The sequence below is a fragment of the Bufo bufo genome, chromosome 1 (assembly GCF_905171765.1).
Source record: "Bufo bufo chromosome 1, aBufBuf1.1, whole genome shotgun sequence".
In the NCBI taxonomy this organism is placed as follows: domain Eukaryota; kingdom Metazoa; phylum Chordata; class Amphibia; order Anura; family Bufonidae; genus Bufo; species Bufo bufo.
Genome location: NC_053389.1, coordinates 350,852,263 through 350,877,366, shown reverse-complemented (window position 1 = coordinate 350,877,366; position 25,104 = coordinate 350,852,263). Strand labels below are relative to the sequence as shown.

General features: G+C 45.7%; 1 protein-coding gene across 2 annotated transcripts in view; it reads left to right on the top strand.

Moving 5' to 3' along the window:
- Window positions 1-25,104, top strand: part of DOCK2 (dedicator of cytokinesis 2) — a 1,232,183-nt gene that overhangs the window by 1,061,758 nt on the left and 145,321 nt on the right. For both annotated transcript variants that reach the window (XM_040442815.1, XM_040442808.1), the window contains exons 44-45: window positions 10,292-10,378; window positions 10,463-10,639. In XM_040442815.1, coding sequence (XP_040298749.1) covers window positions 10,292-10,378; window positions 10,463-10,639 — 264 coding nt within the window. The remainder of the gene's footprint in view (window positions 1-10,291; window positions 10,379-10,462; window positions 10,640-25,104) is intronic.

Below are 25,104 nucleotides of genomic sequence, written 5' to 3'. Positions count from 1 at the left end.
TACTCCCATCATGATGCCAAGGCCTGCTTTTATAGGCCTATGGGAAAGAGACTTGGATACTTCCTTTTCTCCCCAGGATATATCAAAGCTCTTTGTCTCTCCACACAAATCATCCAGGTGTGTACTTATCCAAGAAAATAGATATAAAATCCTTACAAGATGGTACAAAACCCCGGACATTACGTCTAGATATGATAGTGCTAATACAGACAAATGCTGGAGATGTGGAGAAGCAAGGGGTACTTTCTTCCATATTTGGTGGTCATGCCCCACTTTGCTCATTTGGTGGGAAGAGATATTTAAGACATGCAATAAAGTTTGCAAGACTAATATTCCTCCCTCCCCACAACTAGCTCTCCTGAACCTTTCACCTTCAGACTTGGCTCACAATATCCCTTCATTATTCTATGTTCTGCTTTCAGCAGCGCGTCTCCTTATTCCACGCCTCTGGCTATCAGCAGAACTCCCCACAATAGACCAGTGGAAGGGTAGACTCGATCTATAGATTTGAGGAGATAGCAGCAGCAGAAGCGCGTAACCCAATGGCCTTCCGATCCAAATGGAGAAATTGGATAACCCATAGAAATATCACTCTTAATGAGTGACTTTAGGCGACATTAATTAAATACCACGCCTTAATATACAAATTATGACCTTGTTTGGCCCTGAATTGAAGGTTGACTTTTAACACTAAACCGGCTACATTACAATGTCCTATTGTCTGACATATTCTGATTATGACTGATGTATTTTTTATGTACATTTACACTGCTAATTACCTCATCTGTACAAGTTATACTTGTTGAATCGATAAGATATTTTTTTCTGTTGATTGTATGCATCTTTACATTTAATAAAGCTCTTTGAAATAAAAAATAAAATAAAAAATAAAAACACCCATTTTTGGCAATCCCCTACATCTGGGGCCTATGCTGCATTTGTTAGTGTAACATACAAGCTTGAAATACAGCAATAATATTCTGGGTTTAATAAAAACACTCTGCATCTGTCAGTGTGAGATACACGCGTTAGATCCTGGTGTTCTATTCTGTTATTTAAAAAACACCCATTTTGGGCAAGATCCTAAATTTGAGAAATATGAGGAGAGCGTCAAATAAGGGACGTGGTTCCGGTCGTGGTGCTGCTGGTGGAGCTCCAGTTGCAGGGAGAGAACGTGTTCGATCTGTGACAGCTACACGCACAAGTGAAACACCTTCCTCAGGTCCGAGTAGGCGACAGAATTTTCAGCGTTATTTGGTCGGGCCTAATGCGGCTCTACGAATAATGAGGCCAGAACAAGTGCAGGCGATAGTAGATTGGGTTGCTGACAGTGCCTCCAGTTCCTTCACATTGTCTCCCACCCAGTCTCCTGCTGAAAGATCAGAATTAGCACCTGCAGCTGATGTCCATCAGTTTTTCACCTCACCCCCTTGCAAATCAGCCAAGCAGTCTGAGCCCCAAGTTATGCAGCAGTCTCTTCTGCTTTTTGATGACTCTGCTATCAGGGTTTCCCAGAGCCATCCACCTAGCCCTGCCCTAGAAGTGGAAGAGATTGAGTGCGCCGATGCCCAACCACCTATGTTTCAAGATGAGTACATGGGAAGACCACCACAGCACGTCTCAGACGATGACGAAACACAGGTGCCAACTGCTGGGGCTTTCGAAAGTGTGCAGACCGACAAGGAGGGCAGGGATAAAGACTTGGTGGAAGATGAAGTGGAGGACGATGAGGTCCTCGACCCCACATGGAATCAAGGTCATGCGAGTGACCTGTGTAGTTCGGAGGAAGAGGCGGTAGTCGCACAGAGCCACCAGCACAGCAGAAGAGGGAGCACAGTGCAAAAGCGGAGCGGCCATCCCCTAGACAGTACGCCTGCTACTGCCCACCGCAGAAAGGGACCGAGCACACCAAAGCCAGCTACAAGGAGTTCCCTGGCGTGGCAGTTCTTCAGACAATGTGCTGACGACAAGACACGAGTGATTTGCATGCTGTGCAATCAGAGCCTGAAGCGAGGCATAAACGTTATCAACCTGAGCACAACCTGCATGACTAGGCATCTAAGTGCAAAGCACGAGCTGCAGTGGAGTAGGCACCTCAAAAACAAAGAAAGGTCTCTGGCTCCTCCTGCTTCCTCTTCTGCTGCAGTCTTGGCCTCTTCATCCACCTCTGGAGTGACAGTGGCACCTGCCACCCCGTAAACAGAGGATCTGCCAGCAACATCACCACCTCGGTCACCAAGCATCTCCACAATGTCGTACGGAAGAGTTCCGCTCTCCATCTCCCAAATAGCTGGAGCTGAAGAGGAAGTACCCCCCCTACCCACCCACGATCCCTGACCCAGAATGTCAGCATTTCAAAATTACTGTCCTTTGAAATGCTGTCATTCCGTCAGGTGGAGACGGAGAGTTTTAAAAGCCTTATGGCGGTGGCTGTCCCACAGTATGTCGTGCCCAGCCGCAACTACTTTTCCAGGCGTGCTATCCCTTCCCTGCACAACCAAGTGGGGGACAAAATCAGGTGTGCACTGTGCAACGACATCTGTGGCAAGGTGCACCTCACTACGTATACGTGGTCCATAAGCACGGTCAGGGATGTTATATCTCCCTAACAGCACACTGGGTAAATGCAGTGGCGGCTGGGCCTGAGGCAGATAGCAGTTTGGCGCATGTCCTTCCACCACCGAGGATTGCAGGGCGCTTCTCTTTGCCTCCTGTTGCTTCCTCCTCCAACTCCGGCTCCTGATCCGGTCAGCGTAACACCTTCACCACCAACTTCAGCACAACCAGGGGTAAACGACAGTAGGCAGTATTAAAACTTATCTGTTTGGGGGACAAACCCCACACCGCGCAGGAGCTGTGGACGGGCCTTGAACAACAGACCGATGAGTGGTTGGTGCCAGTGAGCCTCAAGCCCAGCCTGGTGGTGTGCGGTAAGGGGTGAAATATCGTAGCAGCTCTTGGACTAGCTGGTTTGACGCACATCCCTTGCCTGGCACATGTGCTGAATTTGGTGGTGCAGAGGCTCCTTAAAAATTACCCCGATATGTCAGAGCTGCTGCATAAAGTGCAGGCCGTCTGTGCACGCTTTTGGCGTTCTCACCATGCTGCTGCTCGCCTATAAGCGCTGCAGTGTAACTTCCGCCTTCCAGCTCACCGCCTCATATGCGACGTGCCCACAAGGTGGAACTCCACATTGCACATACTGGCCAGACTGTGCGAGTAGTAGCAGGCGTTAGTGGAGTTTCAGCTGCAGCACGCACGGTTGAGTCGCTCTGCGGAACAGCACCACTTCACCACCAATGACTGGGCATCCATGCGAGACCTGTGTTCCTTGTTGCACTGTTTCGAGTACTCCACCAACATGGCCAGTGCCGATAACGCCGTTCTCAGCATTAATATGGCACTTCTATGCCTCCTTGAAAAAACGCTTCTGGCGATGATGGAAGAGGATGTGGCACAGGAGGAGGAGGAGGAGGAAGAGGGATCATTTCATAGGTTTTCCGGCCAGTCATTCACAAGTGGCTACGAGAGTGGGTTCCTGCACCCACAAACGCCATGAACACAATTGTCCAGCCAGGGCACAGTTCTGGAGGATGACGAGGTGGAGGATGAGGAGGAGGAAATGGAGGAGGAGGAACCGTGTTCACAGCAGGGTGGCACCCAGACCAGCTCATGATCATCACTGGTGCGTGGCTGGGGGGATACAGAGGACACAGACGATACACCTCCGACAGAGGACAGCTTTTCGTTGCCTCTGGGCAGCCTGGCACACATGAGCGATTACATGTCGCGGTGTCTCCGCAACGACCGCCGAGTTGCCCACATTCTAACTTGTGCTGATTATCGGGTGGCCATGCTGATGGATCCCTTTTACAAGGACAAGGTACCATCCTTAATTCCAGCACTGGAGCGTCATCGTAAGATGCGCAAGTACAAGTGCACGCTGGTAGGCGCGCTGCTGGTGGCATTCCCACCTGACAGCGGAGGCACAGTGGAAGCACAAGGCAAAGGCAGAGGAGGAGGAGGAGGTTGCCAACGCAGCTGGGGCACCACCAGCACCTCAGAAGGCAGGGTTAGCATGGCCGAAATGTGGAAAAGCTTTGTCAGCACGCCACAACAACCAGCACCACCAGCTGATATGGAACGTCTTAGCAGGAGGCAGCATTTCAGCAACATGGTGGAGCAGTATGTGTGCACACGTCTACACATACTGAATGATGGGTCGGTCCCCTTCAACTTCTGGGTCTCCAAATTGGGCACATGGCCTGAGGTTTCCCTTGGAGGTGCTGGCCTGCCCTGCATCCAGTGTATTGTCTGAACGTGTGTTAAGCATGGCAGGGGGCGTTATCACAGACAAGCGCAGCCACCTGTCCACAGCCAATGTGGACAAGCTCACGTTCATTAAAATGTACCAGGCATGGATCCCACAGGACTTGTCCGTACCTTGTGCAGAATAGACATGTATACCGGCCTTACCCAGCCATTGTTAGACTACAGCGCAATTGCTCATTGCTGTATTTTGGATATTTCCCACTATTTTGGAGTGTACCCTAATAAAAAAATAAAAACCAAAACCCAGTGTTGGCTACCTTGTCCTCCTCCACCGCCGCTTCCATCGCCTCCTTAAACTTCTACTACATATGGACCTCCACCTCATAAATCAAGATTATTTTTTGGAATTTGTATGTTTTTTTTTTTTATGTCATTTCACTAATTTGTCTTTTACATATTCGGGTGAAATTCACCAATTTTTGAGTGTAATATGCCACTGCTATACCTAGTAGACAGGTAAAAATAATTTATTAATTAGTTTTTTACATATTCGGGTGATATTAACCAATTTTTGGGTGTGATATACCCCTGCTCTATCTATTAGACAGGTAAAAACTTTTCAGTTATTTGTCTGTTACATTCTCGGGTGAAATTCACGAATTTTTGGCTGTGATATACCCCTGCTATACCTAGTAGACAGGTAAAAACATTTCACAAATTTGTCTGTTACATTCTTGGGTGACATTTGACCATTTTTGCCGTGATTAAACCTCTGCATAGGTGACAGGGACATAAATTTTAAAAAATCGTCTGTTACATTGTCAGGTGACATTTTACCAATTTTGCCGTATACAAACCTCTGCTCTGCATAGGTAACAGGAAATTAAATTTCAAAGATTCTTCTTTAATTGACACGCACCCCCTCCTTTCATAAAATTTTTTAACTTTAACAACTTGTCCCACATTTGCGCTTCAATAATTTGTCGCACTTTTCTGCTCGATCACATTTAATTTCGAACAATTAACCTCCCTTGGATGTTGTATCCCTTTCTCATGCTCCCTCTCCGGCGTGGAACCCTGATTCGGCACTAACCCTGATCAACACGGTAGGCGCTGAAAAGAAAATTGAAAGTTGATAGAGCAGATATCCGATTGGATCATGAACATCACAGGGACGCGCGACATAGTGGGGCAGTATGTGTGCACAGTGCACACGCCTACACTAACTGACTGATGGGTCTGCCCCCTTCAACTTTTGGGTCTCCAAATTGGGCACATGGCCTGAACTTTCCCTTTATGCCTTGGAGCTGCTGGCCTGCCCTGCAGCCAGTGTATTGTCTGAACGTTTGTTTAGCATGGCTGGAGGGTCGTTATCACTGGCTATATTTCCCAATGTTTTGGGGTGTACCCTAATAAAAAAAAAATATATATATAATAATTTAAAACCAAAAAGCAGTGTAGGCTACCTCCTCCTCCACCGCCGCTTCCACCTACTCCGCCACATCCACTGCCTATTTATTTTTACGTATTTTATGTTATTTGAATCATTTCCCTATCCACATTTGTTTGCAGAGCACTTACCATGCTCTTTACCACATTTTGCTGGCATTTGCAGCCCTCTAGCCCTTTTTATTACATTTTTAGAGCCATTTTAGTGCTCAAAAGTTCGGGTCTCAATTGACTTCAATGGGGTTCAGGGTCAAGTTCGGGTCCCGAACTCGAACTTTTTTGCGAAGTTCGGCCGAACCTGTCGAACCCGAACATCCAGGTGTCCGCTCAACTCTAACCGCCAGTACCTCATAAGGAAGGGTTAGCATGGCTGAAATTAGGTATTCCGTCTGCAACCACCAATTATTATACTACAGCGCAGTTAGTGCATTTTCTTTGCCATTTTCCAATGTTTTGGGACCTCCAAAAAAACAAAAAAAAACAAAGATTATTAAATTAATAACAAAATGTGGCTACCTCCTCAGAAGGGAGGGTTAGCATGGCTGAAATTAGGTATTCCGTCCGCAACCAGCAATTATTATACTCCAGCACAGTTAGTGCATTCTCTTTGTAATTTGCCAATGTTTTGGGACCTCCACAAAAACAAAAAAAATGAATAAAAAATTATTAAAAAATTATTAAATTAAAAACAAAATTTGGCTACCTCCTCCGCCTCATCCGCCTACACCGCCATGTCCACCTTCTCCACTTGGACCTTCACCTCCAGGCTCAAGATTATTATGTCTTATATTGGCAGAGTAGAGAAGTATACCAGAATCACCCACAAAAATGGCTATAGGTCACTAAGAATTAACAGACAAATCCCCCAAAAAACACAAAACAAATACAGTGTTGGCTTCCTCTTCCACCTACACCGCAATGTCTACATCCTCCTTATTTACCTACTTCACTTGGACCTACGCCTCCTGGTTCAAGATTATTATTATTATTATTATTATTTTATATTGTATTTTATGTTATTTTAAGTCATTTCCCTATCCACATTTGTTTGCAGGGCAATTGTACTGCTCTTACCCCCATTTTGGATCGTTTGTAGCCCTCTAGCCCTGACTTTTTTACAGCCATTTTTCAGCCCCAAAGTTCAGGTCTCCATTGACTCCAATGGGGTTCAGTGTTCAGGGTCAAGCTCGGGACTTGAGGCGAACTATGAAACAAAGTTCGGCCAAACCCATCGAACTCGAACATCCACGGCTTCGCTCATCCCTACTGATTAATATTCAGTGTTTACTGTCAAATAACCTGCAGGAAATTGCAGGCAAGAACAGCAATAATATACATTTTGTCCCTTCACCCAACCAGCCAAACTAGCCAACCAACCATACCAGCAAAAGCCCCTGTTTAAAGGTACCGCGCGGCCATACACAATGAAGAAGTACTATACAGTGCGGTCTTTATTATTAAATGAAAGGCAGCTGCAGGCTAATTGACCACAAACTGCCCACAGCACGGCTGCTCTGCCTGGCCCTACCCAAAGGCAGACTGGCCTGGGTATACCGGATTTATAGCGATTCATGACAAATAAATTTGTAACAATTAAATTTCTTGGCTAACTTCGGCGATGTTGCCGAATTGAATTTTTCGAAACTTTGCTCATCTCTAGTCATGACAAATAATCATCCTAGTGGGAGGTAGAGCCAGAAAGAACTTGGTCCTGAGGTACACTGGCAAGCATGGTAAGTTGCATGCATGCTTACATACTGATAGGTATATCATTGGTATCAAGCAATCTGATATTTACTATATAGCCATTCTTTTAGACCCTCGCTAGCAAAGCAAAATGGGGGAATGTTTTCCTGTTGCCAAAAGGGAGGCCAAACTGCTGCCACACCAGGATACACTGTTTGCACAGCTTGTTGCAGCTTTCAGCGGGCAGATGCCTGTGTCACGACCATGGTCACGGTCGTGACTCAGGATCCGCATGCAGTTGCCTGCGGTTTGGTTTTATTGTCAACCACATGGTGAGGGCTGCTGGTATGTTGCCTCATGTGTGGTTGCCGCTGGTAACATGGTTGTACTTGGCAGTATAGCAGCCTGAGCTGTCAAGTGCATGCGGTAACTCCTGGTTGTGTGTGTGTGTATGTTATGCACTTTGTATGTCTGGTGTGCACGAGGTTTATGTAGGTGTGCACTGTGACATTTCCCTTCACTGTGGCTGCCCGTGGCAATGTTTGGTATGGTGTACATGTGGTGGCAGTGTCCCGGCCTTCTGGCTGACTCCCAGTACATGGTTGCCACGCATGTCGTTGCCTGCGGTAACAGCTGCAGTGTGATGTTCATTTGGACACTTCCCCTTTATGTGGTTTCACTACACTCCCTGGTTATGGAAGGGTTAAGCTCCTTTCCTAGTGTGTGTGTGTGTGGGTGTGGCCGTTTGGGTTATTTAGCTTCCTGCTGGATGGCAGAAGCTTGAGGGGTACTCCAGGCATGTTGCTGGAGTTGCCCTCCTGGTATCCTGTTACCATCCTTCCAGTAAGGGCCACCCTTCCGGTCATAAAATCCTTATCCCTGATGTTTAGTTGATGTCCTATGCTTTTGGTTGTTATTGCAGCTATGAATGTCCTGGTTCCTCTGTGTTCCTATGTGTGTGCTGTTTGTCTATGTTTGTGTGGACAGCGTTCCTGAGCACAGGTTCCAGTCAGCAAGGCTGTGGCAGGTTAGTGTGGAACAGTTAGGTTCACCTGTCATATTCATAGGCTGTTCTTGTTCCCCTTCTCCCTGCTGCTTGGCCAGTGAGACCCCTGTTCCTCCGTGCCTAGGAGGAATAGGTAGTCTTACCCTCCTCCTAGTTCAGGGCCATCCTGAGGGCTTCCAGGGACTATTAGGTTCCAGAGTATGAGTCCTCCCACCATCAGGGTCCGCTCATGCGGACAGGAGACAGGGTCAGTGCTAGGGACGCAATAGGAGGTGACCTGCTCCCTAATGCTGTTGCCCTGGCCGAGTAGCGACCGGACATTTCGGAGCATCGCACGGCTGAGGGTTTTCCCCAGCCTCAGCCGTGACAGCCTGCCACCCATGTGTCTGACCAGGAGGCCACTCTCTACCCCTTTGACAAGTTACCCCCCTCCCACTGTCTCTGCTAAAATAAGCAGCAGCCAGTACAGTCTTATGAACATGCTCAGTAAGACTGACACAAATCAGGAAACAGAAATCTCCTAAGGGTACTTTCACACTTGCGGCAGAGGATTCCGGCAGGCAGTTCTATAGTCGAAACTGCCTGCCGGCTCACGCAATACGGACGCAAACGGATGGCATTTGTCACACGAATCCAGATGCGGATACGTCTGACAAATGCATTGAAATACCGGATCAGTCTCTCCAGTGTCATCCGGAAAAACGGATCCAGTATTTATTTATTTTGCATTTTTAAAGGTCTGCGCATGCACAGACCGGAAAACCGGATCCGTTTTGCCGGAACACTTAATGCCGTATGCGGCACTAATACATTTCAATGGAAATTAATGCCGGATCCGGCATTCAGTCAAGTGTTTAGGATTTTTGGCCAGAGATAAAACTGCAGCATGCTGCAGTATTTTCTCTGGCCAAAAAACTTAAGAGGGACTGAACTGATGCATCCTGATGCATACTGAACAGAATGCTCTCCATTCAGAATGCATTAGGATAAAACTGATCAGTTTTTTTCCATTATTAGCTCCTGTGATGGAACTCAACACCGGAAAAGAAAAACGCTAGTGTGAAAGTACCCTAACTTAACAACAAGTTTCTACCCTTCTTGGACTGTGGCCTTTCTGTGACACATACTGTGTTCCCTGACCACATGGACTTCTGGGCAGCTAGATTGGAACAGTGGCCAGTACTGGCCCAGCTTGCTCTCGCTTTACTGTCTTGTCAATCCTCCAGTGTCATCTCAGAGAGGGTTTTCAGCATGGTGGAATCCTGAAACCCCTCAGATCAGACCCCCATATCAGACCTTTATTCCTCCTAAGATCTCAGATCAGACCCCCAATTCCTACTTAGATCTGACACCCAAGCTACATCAGAGAAATAAATAAAATAACTTACCTCTCCTGTTAGATCCGCTCATCCTGCACTCACCACTTCCAGGTCTACTTCCAGGCCCCGCCCTGCACTGTGACATCGCACAGTTTAAGGTCATAGTGTGGGCCTACGTGCACTACATCCTGATGCTGTATGCGGTCAGGACACAGTGCAGATTGGGGACCGGAAGAACAGCAGGGAACAGTGAGTACAGCCAGTTCATTGCTTCACTCACCACTCCCTGCACCTCCTGCATACTGGAAACAGTCTTTAGCATTCACACCATAATAAACACTGCCATCAACCTGCTATTCCCTCTGCTTTTGGGGGTAAAAATGTGTCTTCTAGTCTGAAAAATGCGGCATTTTAATTTACACCAGAAAAGTGCCATAAATATTACCAGAAATCTAGTCCAGCTAGGCCAGCCATCAATTCTGGTGCAATTATTAATAGGCTATTGTTGCTTTCCATAAAAATATACACATTAACGTTATTTTGTTATTTCTATTTGCAGTCCATGTGGATTGAAAGAACAACATTTGCCACAGCTTACAGGTTACCTGGAATACTACGTTGGTTTGAGGTTACATCAATGTCACATGTACGTGCAATATACTTTTTGCTTTAAGGCATTTGAGACATTTAAGAAATTTTACTAAATTTGCAAGTTTTCCTTTCTTTCTAGACAACCATGAGTCCTCTTGATAATGCAATTGAAACTATGTCCGCAACCAATGAGAAGATACTAATGCTTATAAATCAATACCAGAGAGATGAAAATCTGCCAATTAACCCACTCTCCATGTGCCTGAATGGAATTGTTGATCCAGCAGTCATGGGTGGCTTTGCAAAATATGAAAGGGTAAGAAATTATATATACTATGCAAATATTCCATTCACCAATATGCAACTAGTGAGCGGCAGGGGTCATATTCAAACTCGTGATATTTTGCGAATATTTTGTAGAATATTCGTCATATATTCACAAATTCGTTATATTCTACATTCTTTCTTTTTTACACCAAAATCGGCAAGGTAATGATCGCGTAATATGCGAATATTGCATGCTAAATTCAGGTGTGGGTCAAAAATGAATATACGGCACTATAGAATATAGTGCTATATATTTGTTTTTAGAATATTCGTCATTTTTTCCATCTGAACACATGATAGTCATTGGCCCACAAGCAACTTATGCAGGGAGGAATCATGACTTCAGATGAAAATAATTACGAATAGTCTAAAAAAAGAATATATAGCACTATATTCAATATAGTGCTATATATTGATTTTTTAGAATATTCCTAATTTTTTCCATCTGAAAACATGATTCCTCCCTGCTTCTTGCTTGTGTGCCAATTAATCATTGGCCCATAAGCAACTTAAGCAGGGAGGAATCATGACTTCAGATGGAACAAAGTGACGAATATTCCTCTCTTTTTATTCTTCATTGATACTGTGTTTAGGAACAAAGCTGACTGTCAGGGGAAGGGAGACTGGGAGATCCCATGAGTAACAGGACTACTGCTCTCTTAGCGTATTAGTTGGACTTCAGCACTTATCTTGCACTGGAGATGCTTAGCTCAGTAATGATTTTAGCAAAATAAATGGATCAGTTCAGATAAGTGTTTTATGTTTCAAAAATATTTTTTGAATGAATAGAAATTAAATACAGACTTGTATATTGGAAACAAGAAAATTAAGCATAACATAATATACAAGCATTTGGTCAATACAGAGTAGTGTTGATCACGAATATCGGCACTTCGAGAATTCGCAAATATTTAGAATATAGTGATGAATATTCGAAATTACGAATATATAAGATTTTTTTTTAACTTTAAACAGTACACATGATCCCTCCTTGCTTCTAGCTTGTGGGCCAATGAGAAGGCTGCATTATCTTTGACTTTAGGAGTAGTGTTGATTGGGAATTTTCATACTGCAAATTTTCGTACTGCGAATTTTCATACTGCAAATTTTTATCGCGAATTTTATCAATTGCCAATTTACGCAATGAAGAAAATAATGACTGAGATAACTAATTCTCCAATTTGCGTATATATGGCGAATATTTTGCCCAAATATTCGTGAAATATCACAAATTTGAATATTGCCCCTGCCGCTCATGACTAATACAGAGGTGCATAATAAATTAGAATACCATCAAAAAGTTTATTTATTTCAGTAATTCAATTCAAAAACACATATTATATAGATTCATTACACACAGAAAGATCTAATTCAAGCATTTTTTCATTTTCATGTTGATGATTAGACTAACGAAAAACCAAATGTTAGTATCGCATAAAATTAGAATATTATATAAAGATCAATTAAAACATTTTTAATACAGAAATGTTAGCCTACTGAAAAGTATGTACAGTATATGCACTCAGTACTTGGTTGGGGCTCCTTTTCCATGAATTACTGCATCAATGTGGCGTGGCATGGAGGTGATCAGCCTGTGGCACTGCTGAATGTTATGGAAGCTGAGGTTGCGTTGATAGTGGCCTTCAGCGCATCTGCATTGTTGGGTCAGGTGTCTCCCATTTTCCTCTTGACAATACCCCATAGATACTTTATGGGGTTTAGGTCAGGCAATTTTGCTGGCCAATCAAGCATAGTGATACTGTGCTTATTAAACCAGGTATTGGTACTTTTGGCAGTGTCAGCAGAGGGAAGGATAATGTGCTCTAAAATAATGTGCTCATAATGTGCTCAGCGTAGACGGCTGCGCGGACTTTGGACTTGACATAACTCAGTGGACCAACATCAGCAGATTTCAGGGCTCCCCAAACCATCACTGACTGAAAACTTCACCCTGGACCACAAGCAACTTGGATTTTGTGCCTTTCAAATTTCCCTGCAGACTCTAGGAAATTGATTTCCAAATGAAATGCTAAATTTACTTTAATCTGTAAACAGGACTTTGGACCACTGAGCAACAATCTCATCCTTTTTCTCCTTAGCCCAGGTAAGACACTTCTGACATTGTCTATTGATCATGAGTGGCTTGACAAAAGGAATGCGACAGATGTAACCCATGTCCTGGATATGTCTGTGTGTGGTGGCTCTTGAAGCACTGACGCCAGTGGCACTCCTTGTGAATCTCCCCCAAAATCTTGAATGGCCTTTTCTTGACAAGCCTTTCAAGGTTGTGGTTATCTGTGTTCCTTGTGCGCCTTTTTCTAACGCACTTTCCTTCCACTCAACTTTACATTAATATGCTTGGATACAGCACAGCTTCTTTAGCAATGACCTTTTGTGGCCTACCCTCCTTGTGGAGGGTCTCAATGACAATGTTCTGGACAAATGTAAAGTTATCAGTCTTCCCCATGATTGTGCAGCCTACTGAATCAGACCAAAGGACCATTTAAAAGGCTTAGGAAATCATTGCAGGTGTTTTATGTTGATTAGAGTGTAACACCATGAGTCTACAATATTGAACTTTTTCACAATGTTACAAATTTTCTGAGATAGTGATTTTTGGGTTTTCTTTAGCTGTCAGCCAAAATCATCAACATTAAAAGAAATACATGCTTGAAATAGATCACACTGTATGCAATAAAACTATATAATATGAGTTTCACTTTTTGAATAAAATTACTGAAATTAACTTTTCAATGATATTCTAATTTATTGAGACACACCTGTATATGAGTCATATCAGGAAGACATAAAGAACAAGTCAAATAAAACTTGACACGGTGTAATTAAAGGTCAACAGAATTCTCCCAACAGCTCTCTCAGCCCACAAAAAAAAAAACAATAGGGTTTCTTGCAGACATCAGTATGTATAGTGGAAGCTTGTTTGCTGCATAGTTAAATGAAGGATCTCTACATACTTCACAGAAAAAAAAAAAATAAACTGGGATATTCAGAACATCTCAGCTAGGTCCCACATTTGTGTGAATGGTTGTTTACAGTCATTAACAGTAGAGATGGCCTTGCGGTTCGCCCGGCGATCGTTTCGTGGAAAACTTTGCTAGTTCGCGGTTCGCCGAATGGGTGAACATATGGCAATGTCCGCCGGCACCATATTCTTTTATATTGTGAAGAACTTTGACCCATGACACATCCATCAGGTGGTACAGGACAGCCAATTGGGACGTTTCAGCACATTGACATACCACCTCCCTTATAAATAAACCCGATCTGACCGCCATTTTATATTCAGTCTTTTGGCAGTGTAGGGAGAGGTTGCTGTGAGAAGCAGGGACAGACTGTTAGGAAACAACAAATGCTAACTAATAGGGCCACAAAAGTCCTTTTAAAGGGCTTCTGTCACCCCACTAAAGTCATATTTTTTTTTGGGGTACTTATAATCCCTATACTGCGATATATCAATAGATAATGTTATTAATCATTTTGGATCAGTAGATAATGCAAAAAACTGACTTTTATCATATGCAAATTACCTGTCTACCAGCAAGTAGGACGGCTACTTGCTGGTAGCAGCCGCATCCTCCTCTCATAAAGACTCCCCCTCCTCATGTTGATTGAAAGGGCCAGCGAGCGCGCTCGTTCTCTGCTGGCCCTGTCTGCATTCAAAATCTGGCGCCTGCGCCGTACCTGTCTTCAGTCGGCGCAGGCGCACTAAGGGGAGGACGCTCGCTCGGCTGCTCCATCCTCAATGCGCCTGTGCCGGTGACGTCACATCTACACCCGGCGCAGGCGCACTGAGGATGGAGCGGCCGAGCGAGCGTCCTCCCCTCAATGCGCCTGCGCCGACTGAAGACAGGTACGACAGGTGTCTGACTACATCGGGTTAATGGCCGATGTGGACGCTCTGAGAAGCGAGGAACCCCTGGACCACTGGGTGTGCAGCCTTGACCTGTGGCCAGTGCTGGCACAATTTGCCATGGAACTCTTGTGCCCTGTCCGAAAGGACGTTCAGCGCAGCAGGGGGGATCGTGACCGATAAGCGCACTCGCCTAGCTCACGACAGTGTGGACTACCTCACATTTCTAAAAATGAATGACGCATGGATCTCAGATGAATTCAACACATGTGACGAGTCGACCACGTTGAATTTCCTCATGACAGCCCACAAATATCTGCCACCACCTAGAACAAATAATGGTCCCTGTCTTAGCTAATTACAGCGGCATAAAAGGCCTTTTCTGTCCTTTAAATGCCTAATGTTTTGGGCCTCTGAGGAATTCAACACCTGTGATGATCACGTGTTTCAACTATTATCATTAGGGTTTTTTTTCAAGAGGGGGGATTTCGTTAGCCTTTTTTTAATCCAATTTTATATTTTTAGTTATTTTAAACATATGTATTTGACCTGTATTTGTACTGGCTTTCAGTAAAATTGATATCCATTGAACATTATCTGCTCTACATCTCCTGTGTAACGTGTGCGCAGCCTAAAAATATCTGTGATTTCCAGTGTACTTTTTCTGTAGACGCTGCGGACAGTGACATTACCTGCGCTACATCTCCTGTATAACGTTTCCGCATCCCAAATATCATTGACATTTACAGTCATTTTTTTAGCTGCTGGTGTCTGCTGTGGACAGTTACATTACCTGGGCTACATCTCCCGTATAACGTTTGCGCATTCTAAAAATATCTGCGACATCCAGTGTACTTTTTCCGTAGATGCTGCGGATAGCGACATTATCTGAGCTACATCTCCTGTTTAACATTTGTGCATGCTAAAAATATCTGTGACATCCAGTGTACTTTTTCCGTAGATGCTGCAGACAGCGACATTATCTGTGCTACATCTCCTGTTTAAAGTGTGCGCAAACTAAAAATATCTGTGACATCCAGTGTACTTTTTCCGTAGCTGCTGCGGACAGTGACATTACCTGCCCTACATCTCCTGTATAACGTTTCCGCATCCCAAATATCTGTGACATTGACTGTTGTTTTTTCTTAGCCGCTGTTGACAGTAGCACCATTACCTGTGGTACCTCTCCTGTATAAAGTTTCTGCATCCCAAATATCTGTGACATTGACTGTAATTTTTTCCTAACCGCTGTTGACAGCAGCGCCATTACCTGTGGTACTGTACCTCTCCTGCATAATGTTTCCGCATCCCAAATATCAGTGACATTGACTGTAATTTTTTCTTAGCTGCTGGTGACAGCTGCGCCATTACCTGTGGTACCTCTCCTCTAAAACAATTCTGCATCCCATATATCTGTGACATTGACTGTAATTGATTTGCACATACACTTTAAAAAACTGCGCTACTGTACATGTGACATACTTGCAAGCAAATATACCAGGGATGGCCAACCTTACAGACACAAAGAGCCAAAAAAAACAACATATGACTACCAGGAGCCACAAGCTATACATTTACACACGAGTCACCATATTTTTCACCCGAGAAGATGCACCTAGGTTTTAACAAAGAAAAATAAGAGGAATTTTTTTTTTTTTATTTGATCATTAGCAGAGAAAAAAATAAATACATATATTTTTCATAAGACCTCAGTTCAGACTCCTAAATCAGATCCCCAATCGTCATCTGACCTAAAATAAGATCCCCAAACCTCATCAGACCTCCAAATCAGACCCCCAAAATAAGACCCCCAATGCTCGGAACACAAATCAGACTCCCAGTGTCAGACCCTCAGTGCTCAGATCCCCCCCTCATGCTCAGATCTGCCCCCATGCTCAAATCTGCCCCCATGCTAAAATCTGCCCTCCCAGACCCCCATTGCTCAGATAAGGACCCCCCCATGCTCAGATCAGAACCTCCCATGCTTAGATCAGACCCCCATGCTCAGTTCTATCATTTAAAAAAATATCTTCCCTCTCCTGATCAGGCACTGGGCTCCTGCTCGGTCACCTGCTACTCTGCAGGTCTGACACGTAGGGCTGCAGTAAACGATTATTTTAGAAATCGAGAATTCTGTTGATTATTTTTTACGATTAATTGAGTAATCTAATAACAAAAAACAAATTAAAAGAAAGTTTTTCTTTATAAAAACTCAATCCCCCCCTGTGCCATCAGCTGCCCCCCCCCCCCAGTGCCACCAGCTGTTATGCTTGAAAATAAATGTCTTCTTTATCTTATATTAATTTCATAATAACGCGTTTCGGCACACAGCCTTTATGAATAGATACATCACAATGAATCAAACCAACTTTATATAGAGAATATCCTATCCAACATGAGTGACATCATCCACCCCTCAATGGGCGGAAACATGTCTAGCACCAATCTGCAACTAAGTTTCACTTCCACTGTAACAGAACTATGCCGCATGTCTGGACTGTTAATAGGACCGAACGCGGTTGGAATTTGTGACAGACCCATCCGTATGGACTAAAAATGGTACCCAGATAGCTAATTTTATTGTATTTGTGTACTCTCAGCGGCATTCACCTAATGATATGCACTCAGACTTGAGCTATCTGGGAATATGTTAAATGTCTGTGTTTGCTGTGAGGGTGTGACATTGTGTGTTTGGGTGGTGATTCCTGTCCTGTTGTTCCCACATGTGTATTGGTGATTTCCCTTTGTCCTGAGAGATAATTGAATTGCTCTTCGGGTGTCTCCAGGGCAGAGAGGAGGAAACCATGATGCATTGTGGGGATGTGTTGTGTCTGGGTATCCTGAGTGCTACGTATCTGTCCTGTGTCACAGTCTTCCTTCTGGTCCCCTAGGGGCGTGTACACCAGATGGGGGACCTGCATAAATATGGGCGGGTAGCCCTCAATAAAGTGTTCATGTTTTTCTAACCCTTCAAAACGGAGCCTCGTCTCGTTCTTGAGAGGGAAAATATGGGATTGTTACGCCGCTCTTTTTACCGCTGAACCCGACTCTACCTCTGGAACGCGTGGATGGGGTTATACCAGCTGCCCTCGTACCCAGCAGCTTGCCAGGAAAAGGACGTCCCCAACGGCTGATACCCTCTCACTATCTGGGTAGCCGTTACATTGGTGGCAAGCAGTGGGATTGGTCCTTTTATCCAACGAGCAAGTGCTGAATGGAGTCTCAATACGCCCGGCTGAAAAGACCCACACTAAAGGATTTATTGGAGAGTCGTGGTAGGAGTGCCAGTAACAGACCACGGAGGGAGCTGATCGCTGACCTGCTGTAGCTACACGGAATGGATAGATCCATGGAAGGAACGGAGCCCCTTGCACCTGCCAGCGAGGACGATGCAATTACTGGTATCGTACAGCGGAGGTTATGCTTGTATCCAGAAACGTCCGTGGAACTAATAAACCAACTGTTCCGGGAAGCAAGGGAAGAGATACAAACTAAGAGGGGACAAGAACTGGAACTGGTAAGAGCTAGTCAGCTCATTACACATGCAGTTCCTACTCCCACACCCCCTGCTACGGGAAAGAAAATACCATTCACTGCATTTAAAGCTTTTGTAGAAAGTGAGGAGGAAATAGATGGATATTTGGCAGACTTTGAGAGACAGTGCTCACTACACCAGGTACCGCCAGACCAATGGGTCCCTATTTTGTCTGGGAAATTGTCGGGCAAAGCCAATGAAGCCTTTCGGGCTCTTGCTCCAGAGGATATTTTGCAATACCAGCAAGTTAAAAAGGCGCTGCTAACCCAATATGCCGTAACCCCAGAAGCCTACCGCCGTCGCTTCCGAGAGTCCAAAAAGAAGGCTGTGGACTCCCACATGGAATGGGCAAACAGGATACAAAGGGTTGCGTCACATTGGGTGCGAGGGTGCAATGCCAACACCGGAGAGGAAGTGTTACAGTTGTTCTTGATGGAACATTTCTTCCAAGATCTGGCTGCGGAAATACAGGACTGGGTGAGAGATCGCCGCCCTGCCAACTTAACTGAGGCAGCGCGTCTAGCAGATGAATACGCGGAAACAAGGAAGGTGAGCCAAGGTACCACACGACCAGCACCTAGAACAGAGACACGCACCCCAACCTACGCTGCACGCACCGAATTTCAGGCTCCAGTACCCCCAGGACCACCACGCCCCCAGGGGTCTAACAACCAGCCCCGTTACCTTACAAAGTGACATGTCATCGCTGAAGCAACCCAGGGCATATTGCCCGTTATTGCCCTTTGGGATCAGCCAATAATAACTGGAGGCGCACAACCCCTAACAACGAGACCCCGCCATCGCGCCCCTCGGCTGCTCACTGCCTGGAAATTGAAGGGAGCCCTGAGGAGTGTTTGGGAATCTTGTATGAGGCCAACCCCATACAAGCTGCCTCCCCAGATAACCGCCAGCATCACCGCCAGGAGGTGCGAGTGAACGGACAGATAGCACAAGGCCTAAGGGACACTGGTGCTACCATCACTTTGGTACAGAAACATCTGATAAAACCACTACATGTATCTACTCGTACCGTTGCTGTTCGTGTCGCAGGGGGGGCTGTTTTTCGCTTACCCACTGCCCGGATACATTTGGATTGGGGAGTCGGGTCGGGAAAGACCACAGTGGGCATCATGGACAATTTACCTGCGGAGGTCGTGTTGGGCAACGACATTGGCCCTCTAGCCTCAGCTTTTTTACCCACGACTGCTGCTGCTTTCCCCGTGACCACCCGCTCACAGGCCCGTACTGAGGACGATTCTGCAACAGGTCGGGAGTCCCAGGTAAGCCACCAGCAGGCACTAAGCACCAACACCCCAGAGAGACCCATAGCTTGGGACACCCCAGAAGAGTTTGGGAGGGAAACTAGACAGGACCCTACCCTCCAAAGGTACCGAGAATTAGCAGACAGTAGAGGGGATGAGCGGGAACGTTTTATATGGGAGGGCGACAGGTTGTATAGACTGACCGAAGGCAGAAAGAGAGGCTGTGTCCCTTCGCAGAAGCGCCAACTAGTAGTGCCCAGAAAGTACCGGTTGGAACTTCTCCGAATTGGCCACGACATTCCGTTGGCAGGGCATCTAGGGGGTAACCGCACCACCCACAGGATCACCCAGACCTTCTTTTGGTCAGGGGTCTCGAGGGATGTGCGACGTTACTGCAGCACTTGTGACGTATGCCAACGGGTAGGAAAGAGAGGGGATCATCCTAAAGCTCAATTGTCACCTATGCCCGTGATCGAGGAGCCATTTAGCAGGGTGGCAGTCGACCTAGTAGGACCCCTATCTAACCCCAGCCCCTCGGGCAAAAAGTACATTCTGACCGTAGTGGACTATGCTACCCGCTACCCAGAAGCCGTCGCTCTGACGAATATCTAGGCTGACACTGTCGCCAGTGCCTTAGTCGGGATATTCACGAGAGTGGGATTCCCTCAGGAATTCCTATCTGACCGAGGAACCCAGTTCACTGCAGACCTAACTCAGCAGCTATGGAAAGTCTGCGGTGTCAAAACCCTGCTTAGTTCACCGTACCACCCGCAAACTAACGGCCTCTGTGAACGCTTTAATGGTACCCTAAAGCAATTGCTGCGGACCTTTACGGCGGAATACAGAGACTGGGAGCGATTCTTGCCACACCTCTTGTTCGCATATCGAGAGGTGACGCAGGAATCCACAGGGTTCTCCCCCTTCGAGTTGCTCTATGGACGGCGGGTACGAGGCCCCCTCGACCTCGTCCGGGAGCACTGGGAGGGAGAGATAGAACATGAGGGGGTTCCTATCGTACCTTATGTGCTGGAGATGCGGGACCGCATGGGGCACCTAGCCAGGATGGCCCGATAACACCTCCAGGCGGCCCAGGGCCGTCAGAAACAGTGGTACGATCGGGGCGCTAGACTGAGAACATTCCAGGTAGGGCAGAAAATCCTAGTACTTAGACCAGTTAAAGGGAACAAACTACAGACCTCCTGGCAAGGCCCTTACAAGATGGTGGCCCAGGTCTGTGACACCACCTATGTGATTGCCAGTAGCAAGGACGAAAGGATACAGAAGTCCTTTCATATAAACTTATTAAAAGAGTACCAGGAAATACCCGAAGATATAGCAGCCATATGTATCCCGGCCACTGAAGATCCTGACAGCCTCCCCATCCCAGATCTGTTAGCCGAATCCGAGCCTAAAACTCTGCTTAATACAGTACAGCTAGGGGAGCGATTAACTCCCACAGAAAGGGAGCAACTCCAACAATTGCTAGCTGAGAAAAGAGTGACGTTTTCCCAGGAGCCCGGTTACACCCCTTAGCGACACATTATGTCGAAACCCCAGGACAAAACCCTCTCCGACAGACTCCCTATAGAATCCCCGAAGCCGTAAAAGAAGAGATGAGAAAGGAGATTCAGGAGATGTTAAAACTAGGAGTTATAGAGCCATCCGACAGCCCCTGGGCATCCCCAGTCGTTCTAGTCCCCAAAAAGGACGGAACGACCCAGTTCTGTGTTGATTATCGACGCCTCAATGACCAAACCGTGACAGACGCATACCCCATGCCCCGAGTGTACGAACTATTAGATCGTATTGCCAGGGGACGCTATCTGACCACCATCGATCTGTGCAAAGGGTACTGGCAGATTCCCCTGGCCAAGGACGCTATCCCTAAGTCGGCGTTTGTCACCCCGTTTGGCTTGTACCAGTTTAAGGTCATGCCCTTCGGGATGAAAAACGCCCCAGCTACCTTTCAGTGCTTAGTGGATCGCCTCCTTGATGGCTTCCAGGATTTCGCTTGCGCATACCTGGATGACATTGCGATCTATAGTGAGACTTGGGGGGAGCACCTGAGACACGTAGAGGCTGTGCTAGATCAGATTAGGGCCGCCGGCCTCACCCTGAAACCAGAGAAATGTAATTTTGGTATGGCTGAGGTCCAGTACCTGGGACACAGAGTGGGGTGTGGGAAAAAACGACCAGAACCCGCTAAGGTAGAGGCCGTAGCCAATTGGCCCACACCCCACACTAAAACTAAAAAGTGTTAGCATTCTTAGGGACAGCGGGGTACTACAGGAAATTTGTCCCTGACTACAGTGCCATCGCCAAACCCCTGACAGATTTAACAAAGAAGAATTTGCCTAGGGTAGCCCTGTGGTCTCCCACCTGTGAAGCAGCGTTCCAAACCCTGAAACAAACCTTGATCAACGCACCCGTTTTGTCCGCCCCCGTCCCTAACAAAAGATTTGTCGTCCACACAGATGCGTCCATGTACGGACTGGGGGCAGTGCTAAGCCAGGTCGGAGAAAATGGGGGGGAACACCCTGTCGCATACCTGAGTAGAAAGCTATTACCCAGGGAAGTGAGCTATGCGGCAGTGGAAAAAGAATGTCTAGCCCTGGTCTGGGCTCTAAAGAAGCTCACACCGTACCTTTACGGTCAGGAATTCACCCTGATCACAGACCACAATCCCCTGGTATGTCTGAACCGAGTGGCTGGGGACAATGGACGATTGCTGAGATGGAGCTTGGCCCTACAACCATATAACTTTTCCATTCAATATCGCCCTGGCCGGTTCAATGGGAACGCAGACGGACTGTCCAGACAAACTGAACTTTTACCTTAACAGCAGACCGGACAGCCCCAAGTTGACCCGAAAAGGATCAATCCGGGTCTGCCGGAGTGTTCCACAAAAGGGGAGCAGTGTAACAGAACTACAGGGAGTGCAGAATTATTAGGCAAATTAGTATTTTGACCACATCATCCTCTTTATGCATGTTGTCTTACTCCAAGCTGTATAGGCTCGAAAGCCTACTACCAATTAAGCATATTAGGTGATGTGCATCTCTGTAATGAGAAGGGGTGTGGCCTAATGACATCAACACCCTATATTAGGTGTGCATAATTATTAGGCAACTTCCTTTCCTTTGGCAAAATGGGTCAAAAGAAGGACTTGACAGGCTCAGAAAAGTCAAAAATAGTGAGATATCTTGCAGAGGGATGCAGCACTCTTAAAATTGCAAAGCTTCTGAAGCGTGATCATCGAACAATCAAGCGTTTCATTCAAAATAGTCAACAGGGTCGCAAGAAGCGTGTGGAAAAACCAAGGCGCAAAATAACTGCCCATGAACTGAGAAAAGTCAAGCGTGCAGCTGCCAAGATGCCACTTGCAACCAGTTTGGCCATATTTCAGAGCTGCAACATCACTGGAGTGCCCAAAAGCACAAGGTGTGCAATACTCAGAGACATGGCCAAGGTAAGAAAGGCTGAAAGACGACCACCACTGAACAAGACACACAAGCTGAAACGTCAAGACTGGGCCAAGAAATATCTCAAGACTGATTTTTCTAAGGTTTTATGGACTGATGAAATGAGAGTGAGTCTTGATGGGCCAGATGGATGGGCCCGTGGCTGGATTGGTAAAGGGCAGAGAGCTCCAGTCCGACTCAGACGCCAGCAAGGTGGAGGTGGAGTACTGGTTTGGGCTGGTATCATCAAAGATGAGCTTGTGGGGCCTTTTCGGGTTGAGGATGGAGTCAAGCTCAACTCCCAGTCCTACTGCCAGTTTCTGGAAGACACCTTCTTCAAGCAGTGGTACAGGAAGAAGTCTGCATCCTTCAAGAAAAACATGATTTTCATGCAGGACAATGCTCCATCACACGCGTCCAAGTACTCCACAGCGTGGCTGGCAAGAAAGGGTATAAAAGAAGAAAATCTAATGACATGGCCTCCTTGTTCACCTGATCTGAACCCCATTGAGAACCTGTGGTCCATCATCAAATGTGAGATTTACAAGGAGGGAAAACAGTACACCTCTCTGAACAGTGTCTGGGAGGCTGTGGTTGCTGCTGCACGCAATGTTGATGGTGAACAGATCAAAACACTGACAGAATCAATGGATGGCAGGCTTTTGAGTGTCCTTGCAAAGAAAGGTGGCTATATTGGTCACTGATTTGTTTTTGTTTTGTTTTTGAATGTCAGAAATGTATATTTGTGAATGTTGAGATGTTATAATGGTTTCACTGGTAAAAATAAATAATTGAAATGGGTATATATTTGTTTTTTGTTAAGTTGCCTTATAATTATGCACAGTAATAGTCACCTGCACACACAGATATCCCCCTAAAATAGCTAAAACTAAAAACTACTTCCAAAAATATTCAGCTTTGATATTAATGAGTTTTTTGGGTTCATTGAGAACATGGTTGTTGTTCAATAATAAAATTAATCCTCAAAAATACAACTTGCCTAATAATTCTGCACTCCCTGTATGCCGCATGTCTGGACTGTTAATAGGACCGAACGCGGTTGGAATTTGTGACAGACCCATCCGTATGGACTAAAAATGGTACCCAGATAGCTAATTTTATTGTATTTGTGTACTCTGAGCGGCATTCACCTAATGATATGCACTCAGACTTGAGCTATCTGGGAATATGTTAAATGTCTGTGTTTGCTGTGAGGGTGTGACATTGTGTGTTTGGGTGGTGATTTTTGCCCTGTTGTCCCCACATTTTTATGAGAGATAATTTGTCCTGAGAGATAATTGAATTGCTCTTCGGGTGTCTCCAGGGCAGAGAGGAGGAAACCATGATGCATTGTTGGGATGTGTTGTGTCTGGGTATCCTGAGTGCTACGTATCTGTCCTGTGTCACAGTCTTCCTTCTGGTCCCCTAGGGGCGTGTACACCAGATGGGGGACCTGCATAGCCCTCAATAAAGTGTTCATGTTTTTCTAACCCTTCAAAACGCAGCCTCGTCTCGTTCTTGAGAGGGAAAATATGGGATCGTTACGCCGCTCTTTTTACCGCTGAACCCGACTCTACCTCTGGAAAGCGTGGATGGGGTTATACCAGATGCCCTCGTACCCAGCAGCTTGCCAGGAAAAGGACGTCCCCAACGGCTGATACCCTCTCACTATCTGGGTAGCCGTTACATCCACATAGGACAAATGATGAACACAAAGGATATTACATCTCAAGAGTGGAAGATTTGGGTATTGCAGAAAGGTTTAACCTTTATCCCAACACAGGGCTTCACAGTTTTCAATTAGATATAGATTTTCAACAATTCTCCCGAAAAATCTGACTAAAAGCCCATTTTTCTGAACCCAAGGAAATCAATGTATCAAATGAGATCCAAAGGGATATGACAGAGGGTCAGTTAAGTCTGAAGGATTTGGATCTTAAAATGAAAAGTACATTTATGCCGCCAAAGACATATCATCCCGTAGAAACATATGTACAATTTGTTTCCAAGGAAGTAGAGACATGTTTGCGGTCCATTAAACAAGGTGATCTACAGATGTGCCACAATGTAACCATTAAAGAAAGGGCAGCCATTAAAACATTAATGGAGAATGCATCCCTGATCATAAAGCCGGCTGATAAAGGGGGTTCTATAGTGATTATGGACAAGAGTAAATATGTTCAAGAAGTGATGAGTCAGCTGTCTGACACTAATACCTATGAGAGTCTGCAAAATGACTCCGTCTTCTCCATTAAAGAGAAGATAAAAATGGTGAATCATTACGGGGCTAAGGGTGTTATTGATGACCAGTTGCAGAACTATTTG